At 39.7% G+C, this 11,372-nt stretch overlaps 2 protein-coding genes across 2 annotated transcripts; one reads left to right on the forward strand and one right to left on the reverse strand.

Annotated features, from left to right (window-relative positions):
* Positions 1 to 766: 766 nt before the first annotated feature.
* Positions 767 to 7,885, reverse strand: LOC116709918 (phosphatidylinositol glycan anchor biosynthesis, class U). Its single transcript, XM_032548634.1, has 12 exons — positions 7,723 to 7,885; positions 6,495 to 6,559; positions 6,173 to 6,232; positions 6,029 to 6,091; positions 5,671 to 5,780; positions 5,293 to 5,393; positions 5,066 to 5,163; positions 3,963 to 4,117; positions 3,127 to 3,270; positions 2,930 to 3,054; positions 1,860 to 2,002; positions 767 to 1,688 (listed from the first exon to the last, which is right to left on the reverse strand). The coding sequence occupies exons 1-12, from the start codon at positions 7,850 to 7,852 to the stop codon at positions 1,575 to 1,577; spliced, it is 1,308 nt and encodes a 435-aa protein (XP_032404525.1). The 5' UTR covers positions 7,853 to 7,885; the 3' UTR covers positions 767 to 1,574.
* Positions 2,962 to 10,344, forward strand: LOC116709925 (proteasome inhibitor PI31 subunit-like). The gene is given in 6 exon segments (XM_032548646.1): positions 2,962 to 3,076; positions 8,792 to 8,952; positions 9,174 to 9,254; positions 9,256 to 9,327; positions 9,942 to 10,024; positions 10,143 to 10,344. Coding segments are annotated over 6 exon segments (570 nt in total). The 5' UTR covers positions 2,962 to 3,006; the 3' UTR covers positions 10,246 to 10,344.
* The last annotated feature ends 1,028 nt before the right edge of the window (positions 10,345 to 11,372 follow it).

Below are 11,372 nucleotides of genomic sequence, written 5' to 3' on the forward strand. Positions count from 1 at the left end.
AAATATAAAAACCAAACTGTTGCATTTTTGCATCAACATGAAGATGTGAAGAAAATATTTCCTAAAAGTTGTTTCAGTAAAATTAAATCAACCTTTACATTTTTAAACAAAATACTGATTGGTGAAAATGATTAAAACTGAGACAGAATAATAACCGTAACAAATCATTTCCTGTTGGCGAACATGAAAAACTTTCTACCAGCTGAACTAAACGGTGAAACAGAATCAGCAGTTTGACAGAAAACAAATATTTCTAGTGGAAAATATTTAGTTTTTTTTCTTTTCTGGAGGAAAATCAGAAGTTTACAGCAAAATGTTCAGATCAGTTTGAACATAAAAACTTTTGGCTGCATGTAAAAGCAAAAAACCATTTTAATTAATACCAACATATCCTCCAAACTCTGGTCTTCATGCTAAGCTAAGCTAAGCTAACAACAGTCTGGATGGGAATTTACAGATTAGCATTTCATATTTATGTATTTATGAAAGACATAAATACATAAATTTATGTATTTATAAAGAGGGAATTCATAATTAGGCTCGTCATGCATATAAAGGGTTAAATGTTTAAATGCTAAGAACTGGTTATAAGTTCATAAAAACTTTATGGAGAATTTCAGCCATTAATAAAAAAAAAAAACAGAAGAAACTCGACAGCATAAAGTTCCTGATCAAAATGTTCAAGATTTAGAAGAAAAATAAAGTTTAATGTATTGAAATTTCAACATTTTTTAAATGTCAAATTAAAGCAGCAAAGTGTCACAGAAACATTCAACATTTGAGCCTTTAATGTGTGAAACCAAACCTGCAAATATCTGAGAAAACCTGAAATAAAAAATACCAAAAACTTCTGAGCAACAGATAAAAAACTTGTTTTAAATAAATAATCGCTTCACCTGCAGATTATCTGACTAATAGGACATTTTTCCATGTTATAAGTTTAATAATCTGCAGTGGAAACAGAAAGTTTAATGGAAATCAAATAATTATTTAATTAAAAAATGCTCCTACATTTTGCTGAAAAGTTACTGCAATTTAGCTTCGTATTAGTTTAAGTGTTATAAGATATTTTTTATAAGAAAGGGAAAAAAATACACAAATAAATGTTGTGTTTCGGCAGCTTGGACAATTTTATCTTGATCCATAATCTGCAAAACAAAAAATGAAGTTTTGTTGTTTTCATCCCAGAAAAGATCCAATTAATAACTGAAACCTTTAGAACTTTATATAATCCTCGCATTCTGCTCACAACACAAAGAAATTAAAATTCACCAAGTAAAATAGACAAAACCAAGTGATGCTGAGCCATTCCTCTGGACATTCACACGTTTCCTACATTTTATGTTTAAACAGAAAAAGTTCTGAATAAAATATTCTCAGATGAAACTTTCCCTCCTGAACAGTTCAGAGTTTGTTCATCGGAAACGGCGGCGAGTCGCTCAGAGTTCTGCACCATCAGCGTTTTTATTCCTCCTCATTCCAGTCTGAGGAAGTTTGATCAGGTTTGATCAGATTTGATCAGATTTGATCAGGTTCAATCAGCTCGTTGCTCTGCAGCAGCCGCAGGGTGCGCTTCATTTCAGCACCAGCGTCGCCTCGGAGCCGTCCTTCTTCTTCAGGTAGAGCCCGGCCGTCAGGTGGTGCTCCCTCCTCAGGAAGGCGTAGAAATAATCCGACACCAGCAGGATCTGGACCGGAAGCAAAAACACATTTTCAGCAGAAACTAACAGAAAGTTTTATTTTTTTTATCGTCATATAACTAGCAGGTTGTTTCCTGGGTTTCCAGAGATCCGCCTGAGGGTCGGGTGCAGCGACGCGGTGATTTTGGCCTGTTTCCGGTTCCGCCCTCGCTGCTTTACCTGCGCCACGTTGAAGAGCAGCGTGATGGCGTAGTAGAAGTTGGAGTTGGCGCTTCCGGCGTAGATCCAGAGATGCCAGAGAACCGGGAAGAGAGCAGAGCAGGCGAGCAGAACGCAGGAAACCAGGAAGATGTTCCTGAGGACTGGACAGGCAGGCAGGCGGCTCAGTATGAACCACCAATAAATTATTGATAAACCACCAATAAATCAAAAAACCACCAATAAATTATTGATGAACCACCAATAAACCACCAATAAATTATTGATAAACCACCAATAAATCAAAAAACCACCAATAAATTATTGATTAACCACCAATAAATCAATAAACCACCAATAAATTATTGATAAACCACCAATAAATCAATAAGCCACCAATAAATTATTGATGAACCACCAATAAATCAATAAGCCACCAATAAATTATTGATGAACCACCAATAAATCAATAAACCACCAATAAATTATTGATAAACCACCAATAAATTGTTGATAAACCACCAATAAATCAATAAACTACCAATAAATTATTGATAAACCACCAATAAATCAATAAACTACCAATAAATTACTGATAAACCACCAATAAATCAATAAACCACTAGTGAGGTCTACACATGGAAGGAATCTCCACTAATGTTATTGATTTTATTGATTGATTATTCTGACGCTTAACTGATTCATCAAATAAAACCAATTGATACATTCTACAGATTCTTCATTGATCCACTTCATCCTGAACGACATTTAAAGGGACGGAACCGTTTCCAAGTATGTTGGGTCGCCATGTTACCTTCAGTTGTTATCAAAGTGTTATTTATATCAAATATGACTTAACAGAAATATGACTTCCTTTAAATTCACTGGATGTTTGTTGGTTCCTTTTACTAGTAAATTCAATCAAAAGCAAAAGTTTGTACTGCATCTTAAATTATAACAGATTTTAACTCTCTTATCTTATTTTAAAGGGAAATTCCCCCACCGTTGTTTTTAATTCTTTTGTGCATCAGCTGGCCGACCCGCTGACCCCGTTGACCCCGACCTGACCCAGGTGTGCAATAAACACTCACATCTGTGCAGGTGGCTCCAGACGGGGAGGAAGGCCAGGTAGAGCGCCGTGTCGCCCACTGTGGGGTAAGACTTAAAGATGGAGATCACCGCCAGCTGCATGAACATCAGGAACACCGGCTGGTCCCTGCAGGCCGACGCACACAGAGGTTAGGGGGCGCAGGGAAAGGTCAGAGGTTAATGAGACGGGAGGACTGACTTCAGTTTGATGCACAGAGGGACGGTGTAGAAGAAGACGTTGATCTGGAAGACGCAGAGGAAGAAGAGGCGGAAATGCTCAAACATCTCAGCGAAGAAATACCAGAAGAGGCCGATGTTGGGCGTCAGGTCAGGAACCGAGAGGCTGAAAAAAAAAACAGGAACATGGAGCTGGACCAGAGGACAACATGTCCCACAGCGCCCTCTGGTGGAGACACAGAGAACTGTGTTTCTATCCACAGCAGTCTGGAAGGGCTGGGATGAACTTCATGCCAAACTCAGCCATCAGAGGGCGCTGCACTGTAACTCTGTTCTTATTTAAATAAAAAAAACGCCACCTCAAGTCAAGATACAATTAAACAAAACATTTTAATTTGTTTGCATATTATCCTCGGACCCAGAAAACCTTCATGGTGACGTTAAATTTATCTTCTCCTGAGAAAACGTGTTCTCTGTTATGGAGCCTGTGTACAGGAGCTTTTGACAATTCTTCTAGATTCTAGAAGAACATCTGTGAGGTCAGACTCTGATGCTGGATGAGACGGCTTGGCTGCAGAACCTGCTCTAATTCATCCCAGACGTGTCGAGGTCGGGATCTGTGGTTCTACTGGAACATCAACATCAGAGCTGGGAGCAACAAATGCTTTGTTCAAGTATTAAGAGCTCCCACCACAGGAAGTAAGAGATCAAGCTAAAAAAAAAAAAAACAGTATAATTTTTTACCCCACCAAACTTTACACCTGACATTCTGCAGTCAGGGAATGTGGTTCTCCTGAGAACTCGTTTATTGACTGGTTCTGATGGTCCAGAAATCTCCAGTTTCTTTTTCTGACTCACATGAAGCCGTAGACGGAGGGCAGGAAGTCCCAGGAGCCGAGCAGGAAGAAGGACAGGCAGACGATGACGAACAAACTGCCCAGGTACATGAACAGGTACTGGACCAGGAACCACCAGAAGGCGGCGCGCCGCGGATTCACCGGGACGTACTGGTGCTGAGGAGGGACACAGGCAGGCGGAGAGGGCAAAACATGTCAGTGAAAACAGGAAGTACGCTTCAAAAACAGGAAGTACGCATCAGAAACAGGAAGTACGCTTTAGAAACAGGAAGTACACATTAAAAACCAGGAAGTACACATTACAAACAGGAAGTACGCTTTAGAAACAGAAAGTACGCTTTAGAAATAGAAAGTACGTTTTAGAAACAGAAAGTACGCCTTAGAAACAGGAAGTACGCTTTAGAAACAGGAAGTACGCTTTAGAAACAGAAAGTACGCCTTAGAAACAGGAAGTACGCTTTAGAAACAGGAAGTACGCTTTAGAAACAGAAAGTACGCTTTAGAAATAGAAAGTACGCCTTAGAAACAGGAAGTACGCTTTAGAAACAGGAAGTACACATTAAAAACCAGGAAGTACACATTACAAACAGGAAGTACGCTTTAGAAACAGAAAGTACGCTTTAGAAATAGAAAGTACGCTTTAGAAATAGAAAGTACGCCTTAGAAACAGGAAGTACGCTTTAGAAACAGGAAGTACGCTTTAGAAACAGAAAGTACGCCTTAGAAACAGGAAGTACGCTTTAGAAACAGGAAGTCCGCCTTAGAAACAGGAAGTACGCTTTAGAAACAGGAAGTACGCTTTAGAAACAGAAAGTACGCTTTAGAAACAGAAAGTACGCTTTAGAAACAGGAAGTACGCTTTAGAAACAGAAAGTACGCTTTAGAAACAGAAAGTACGCTTTAGAAACAGGAAGTACGCTTTAGAAACAGGAAGTACGCTTTAGAAACAGGAAGTACGCTTTAGAAACAGAAAGCACGCCTTAGAAACAGGAAGTACACTTTAGAAACAGAAAGTACGCTTTAGAAACAGGAAGTACGCTTTTGAAACAGGAAGTACGCTTTGGAAACAGAAAGTACGCATCCAAAACCAATCAAAGCTCGTACCTGCATCAGGTACAGCATGGCCGGGGCGCACAGAGTCAGAGGGTAGATGGACTGGTAGGTGGCCAAGCAGAGGAAAATGGCGCTCAGCAGAACGTTTCCTGAAAAACAGAAATAAAAATCAATAAAACCAGAAAATATGAAGATTAAACCACAAATTTCAAAGTAAGTCATGGAAAGCATTTCTTTCAGCATCACTTTAGAAAGGAGAGCCTGGCTGTGTGGTCGACCTTTTATGGTTGTGAGGACGAACAGGGAGAGGACGGCGTTGTTCAGGCCGCACGTCGACTTGGCAACGCAGGACAAGATGGTGAACGGGTTCAGCAGGTAACTGCCAGAAAACAAGAAGAAAAATAACTAAAACTGGGCTTCAATTATCACTCGCTTTCAGTTTAAACACTAAAAAATTAAAACCATGAACAAACATTGAGTTAAATAATAAACAGCGTTATTTCAGGTGAGTTTTGATGAATATCTTAATTTCTCTCCGTCCTGCGTTGCGTTGCTGATTTTTTGCGTACTTCATCGTTAACACACGAGGTCGCTGCATCCTTCCTGATGCTCTCTGAGCAGGGAGAGCGCCCTCTACAGGCGCTGCAGGAACTTACAACATGGCTACTTTCAGGGGGATGTAGAACATCTCAGTGGGGCTCCTGATGAGCTCCAGGCAGTCTGCGGGGTAACGCTCCGCCTCCACGGAAAACTTCTGCTTCCTGAACTGAAAAGCAACAAAAACAAAACGTTTCATCACCGCTGCACAACGGAAAGTTCACCTTTAAGATATAATATTGGATATACTGAATGAGCAAATGTTTTGACACAAGAGGTTTTTAACACACTTCTCTTTGACATAGTTATAACATAAAACTAAAACAAGATTCTAATGACACATACGGAGCTTAATAAAGAATACATTTTAAATGAAACATTCACAAAATGTATCTTTCTTTACAGATTGATTCTCACCACTTGCTTGTTAAAGTCCTTCACGGCCATGTAAAGAGCCACCGCTGTGATCACGTCCGCCAGCTAACAGGGAAACAGAAACCCACAACAATAAAAGAACTAAAACCAGAGTTTCTCCACTCTGCAGTCATTTATTCCTCCTACCATGAACGTGATTTCTGCATAATCCACCAGAAAGTGAAAGAGGTAAATGATGAGAGGAGTCTGCAGGAAAGAAAAAGATCAAGCATGGGATGTCAGGTGGAATAAATGCTTAATGATAAAATTCATCTCAGCTGGAATATAAAACAAGGAAACTCTGTTTTTCTCTGTAAGGAACATCTCAAATACTGAAGCTCTTTACGTTTGAAAACTGAGGCAAAAACAGTACAAAATCAAACATGTTCACATTAATATCCAAATCTACTTGTACTTTAAAATGGTTTTTAACCAACATGTGCATCAAGAGCCAGATTTGACGTCTTACCTCGTGGAAAACATCGCCGGAATACGGAGAAACTCCCAGATCAAGCAGCGCTAAACCTTCGATAACTGACCAGAAACAGAAACAAAGTGGCTCTGAACGACTATGATTCAATACGTTTAAAATAAAATAAATCTAACACACTGGGATGAGCTGGGTGAGGATAGAAACCAAATATTTCTGTATTTTTAATTCAAAATGATCACAACAAACTACAGACAGACAGAATGCTAAAAGAAAATCCTGTTTAAAGTACTTTTAAAATCTGACAACTAAACCATTTCAGTGGAGACACTTTAGAAAATAAGTTTCAATTAAGACTTGAGGCCAGAAACTGAGCAGATCCCATTTCTGATTTGATGGAAGTTAACACACTTACATTTCAAACATAAGAATATGTCGCAGATATGGTTTTGTCTTAGTTTATGGAGATTTCCGAAAATCTCCATAAACTTAAAGTTTGGCATACGAAGCATCTAATGCAAACATGGAATGTCACTCATAACATTTAGTTACAACAACCACATTTAATTTCCCTTTGGGATCCATAAAGTAGTGTAAGATTATTTATTTTTTCCTTTTGAATTAATGTGGTTATATACAAGATCAGTTACTACAGTTGGTCCATAGTTAAGGAATCGTGCTGTGCCTTTAAGAGGAGCCGTTTCTTTCTTCTTCGTTGGTTATTTTTGTTTAGGTGTGCCCGGGACGGGTTCTGTGCTGTTAAAATGGATAAAATCTGGACAGCTACGCTATTCCCTCTCAGTGTTCTGCTCTTACTCCACCCACGACCTCCTATTCTACGATAACACCGATTCAATTCACATCGTAGTGTTACAGTAGTTTTGAATTAGACTGAATAAATCTGGAAAGTAAATATGAGATGAGTTAATTTAAATGTAAGCAGTTGCCAGGTTCGGCTCGGTCCTTCATTATTCTGGTTCTGCTGGTTGTTGAATCGCTGACACACAGAAACTCAGATATTTGTTCAAACAAAAAAGAAACATCAATAATATTTAATTTTTTAAAAGCATAAATTAAGTCCCTGCTGATAGATTGTTCCGTGTGAAACCTGGGCTCTAAAAAAGATTTATCTGTATGTGTGCAGGTTTTAGCAGATGAACCGGTTTGACTTCACCCGTTTTCATCTGAGCGGCGAGGGAAAGGGCAGGAACGGACGGCGCTGTAACCTGGAAAAGAGGCCGCGGAGCTCCGCTCCAGGCCGACTTACCTCGCTTCCAGGCGGTGATCGGAGACACCACCTCCACCCTCTCTGCGATCAGCTCCGCTAGGCTGGATCTGTACAGAGCCGCGCGGATTGTGACGGCTACAATCAGAAGCAGAGACAAGGGAGCCACCATCTTCACAAGGAAGCGATCTCCGCCCTGACCTGCGAGGGGAATGATGGGAAATGAAGTCCTATATAGGACCTGCTGGTTATGGTAGCGAAGGAGCAAACAGACCGCCACCAAAAAATAAAGTTACATTAAAAGACATGTTAATAAAATTGACAGTATTAATAACAATATTGTTAATACTGTCAATACTAATAATATTGACAGTAATTACATTTAAATTAGCATTTTATTTTTGTATTTATTTCAGAAACGAATTATTTCTTAAACAAACATAAATATAATTATTTATCTTTTTAATAAAAATGTTTTAGTGTAACCATACAAAAAAGACAATATATAAAATAATACTTTATAACGGAACGATATTTCTTATATTGGTTCTGTTCCGGAAACTATATGTGTTGCATCAAAACAAAACGAACTTTTCCGTAAAGTTAGAAAAAAATAAAGCAGCAACTTTTTCCCCAGAGATTTCTCTCTGGAGAAAATAAAAGAAACTAGGGTTGAAAACTTTCTGCAATACAGCAATGATTAAATATATGGTAAAACTTTCACTACTGGCTTTAGGGTCACTATTTTTGATCCAAACTCACTCAGAACCTCCCGCTGTATATCGAACGTCTTATTATAACTATATAAAGTTATATATACAATTTAATTATTTTTTGTTGCACAAATAAACAGCCTCTTTCTCATCCCAGACTTACACAACCATTAACCTCTGTCGAAATATTTTCGGGCTCAAATGCAATTTAACAGCCGTATAAGGTTCAGTAATTTTCCGAAATAATTTTATTGTATCACTTCTGAAATTAGTTTCTAATGTGACCAACTCGATTTGACAACGTTCTTGTGCTTTTACTTTGAAATTCCCTGACAGGAAGTAGCTGTGGTTGCTATGAGACTTCAGTGAAGACTTTCGTTTTCCTTTCTCCGGTTTAGATGCGGAGCTGGTATCGGCTGTTGGGAGAAAAATGGCTGGTTTAGAGGCGCTGTACACCTGTGTCGCAGATAAAATCGAGTGTCCGCAGGACGCCGTCGTGTGCTTCGTTCACTGGGTAATGATAAAGAATGGCTACCGGTGCATCGGATCTGGATTCGAGGTGAAAGAACAGTTAATCATTTCAGAACAAAATGCCAGACGTGTGTTAGCTTAGCATAAATCAGTCTGTTTAATTCAGACTTTGCAGGGGAAAACTTTGGAGTTGTGAAAAATGTCTAGTCATCTTTGGGAGGCTAACGCAACTGCGTGATGATAGACACTCTAATATGGTAATTATTTTGACTGAGTCTCTTCTTTTTCTTTTTCTCTGTTGTATTGTAGCCTAGCAGCCGTGATAAAAAGTCAGAGCTGCTTCCTGCTGACTGGAGCAGCAACAAGGAGCTGTACAGCCTGCGCTACAGGAACCAGCGACACAGACACCGTGATGGTGCTGAAGGCCATCGCTGTGGACTCCACGCTCATCTTCAACTTAATGGTAACTCAGAAAACAGGACCGGCTTCTCTCTGCAGTTAAAATGAAAGTAGCTGATGCAGTGGGTTGATGCTAATAATCACACAGGGAGCCGGATAAAACAACCACACACACACACACACACACATACACATGTTTGCGCAGCTATCTCGGTGGGGACTTTCCATTGACTTCCATTCATTTCTACAGCCTAAACCTTACCCTTACCTTTGCCCTAACCCTACCCATTACATACCCAACCCCAACCAAAACTCAATTCACACCTTAGTCCTAAATCTGACCCCTGACCCAAAAACAGTGTTTCCCCTTGTGGGGACCAGGCTTCAGTCCCCACAAAGAGCAATGGGTCCCCATAACATAGTGTGTTTCAGGAAAATTGTCCCCACAAGGTATTAGAAACAAACGCACACACACATATACTTAAGGAGAATTTAGACAGGCCAATTCATGTTTTTGGATTGTGGGCCGGGAATCGAACCAGGACCTTCAGTGCTACCAACTGCGCCACCGTGCAGCGTGCTCATCAGGATGTTTTACTGCACAATAGCGTCTCTTTTGGGTTTAAACATGGGATTGGTGGGCAGAACGTCTGATTAAAAGCTGCTGTTGTTTTGCAGAACTCCGGCACTAACCAGGTTTCATACCTGATGGTGAACATCAGCGACCACGTCAACGCCGATCAGCTGCACACCTTTGACAGGTTGGTTTGTACCAGATTTGTTTGTCTCACCTGAGAACAGAAAACCTCCTGCATACACACTTAGTGGTTTGAATCATTTCTACATATTAAAATAACACATTCTGCCAACAATAACCAGCAGCACAGATAATGACGTAAACACGACGTTGTTCCGGTTGGTGACGGAGCCTCTCTGTGCCACAGCGTGTTCAGAGACGCAGACGATTTGTCTGAGACGGTGAAGTCTCGGCTGCTGCCCCGCCCAGAGAAAGCGCCGGAGAGCAGCAGACAGGAGGAGGGCGAGTCGTCTCAGAGGAGGCGGGAGGAAGACGGCGACCCCCTGCGGCTGCCCTGCAGACACCCCCGCCACGGGCCGGAGCCTCACTGGTCAGTAAGCAGTGGCGTCCAGGAAACCGCCTCGCTCTAATAAACTGTCTTCACTAATTGGTTTTATGTGTTTAATTACGCTCTGAAACAGACAAGTAGAATATTATCCAACACACATCAAATATTTAATAAACCAACGTTTCCATTTCTCTTGTGACATTATTTTTCTATTAAATGTGGTTTTAGTTTCAGAATATGAAGATTATTCCTCTGATAACTCAAAACACATCAGAGCAATAAGTTCATCTGTAAATTCATCATCAGCTTCTAAAGTAGATAGAAAACGTCAGAATGACCAGAAGGAAATTTTCACTAAGAATCACTAACAAAACCACGAAAATATGATTTTGTTCTTTTTTCAATAGGTTGCAAACATTTTTCATTTTTAAGTTATTGTGCTGAACACTTTAATGTCTTATTTGATGAAAATGTATAAAAGCTAAAAGCAAAACCAAATATTTTTATTTAAAGTCTAAACACATTTCCTTAAATGTGAATTATAAAAATAAGTTTCATTTTATGTAAACAGATTATATTTACCTGGACTGAAGGTAAAAATGAATCTTTGGGTTTTAAAGTTTGTTCATTTCAATTCGGCTCAGTTTATTTCTACATGCGACAAATTCACCCCAGATATCAACTGGAGGAACTTTACGACTAAAAATAATTTAAATCTATTATACAATTTATGCAAGTTATCCATCAAATCATTAAACTCAATTAATTATTCAAATTAGTTTAAATAGTTCCTAAGGAAACTGAACAGAATATCGATCCTCTCCTCCTGACCAGCAGGGGGCGACAGCTGGAAAATCTCTGGTATTAAGTTATTACACACTCCTTCGTACTGAGCATGCATGTGGTGACAGTGGAGAGGAAAACTCTCCTTTAATAGCAGGAAACCAGCAGCAGAACCAGAACCCGGTTTTTATCGCAGCAGTCGGTCGGTGATCGGTAGAACTCGTGTCTGAAGTTAAAACGT

The sequence above is a fragment of the Xiphophorus hellerii genome, chromosome 20 (genome assembly GCF_003331165.1).
Source record: "Xiphophorus hellerii strain 12219 chromosome 20, Xiphophorus_hellerii-4.1, whole genome shotgun sequence".
NCBI lineage: Eukaryota > Metazoa > Chordata > Actinopteri > Cyprinodontiformes > Poeciliidae > Xiphophorus > Xiphophorus hellerii.

Coding starts and splice junctions, on each gene's coding strand:
- LOC116709918 (XM_032548634.1), bottom strand. CDS start 7,852: ATGGTGGCTCCCTTGTCTCTGCTTCTGATTGTAGCCGTCACAATCCGC. Junction 3,055..3,126: donor CCTCTGTGCATCAAACTGAA/GTCAGTCCTCCC, acceptor GTCGGCCTGCAG/GGACCAGCCGGTGTTCCTGA. Junction 2,003..2,929: donor CTGGAGCCACCTGCACAGAT/GTGAGTGTTTAT, acceptor CTGCCTGTCCAG/TCCTCAGGAACATCTTCCTG.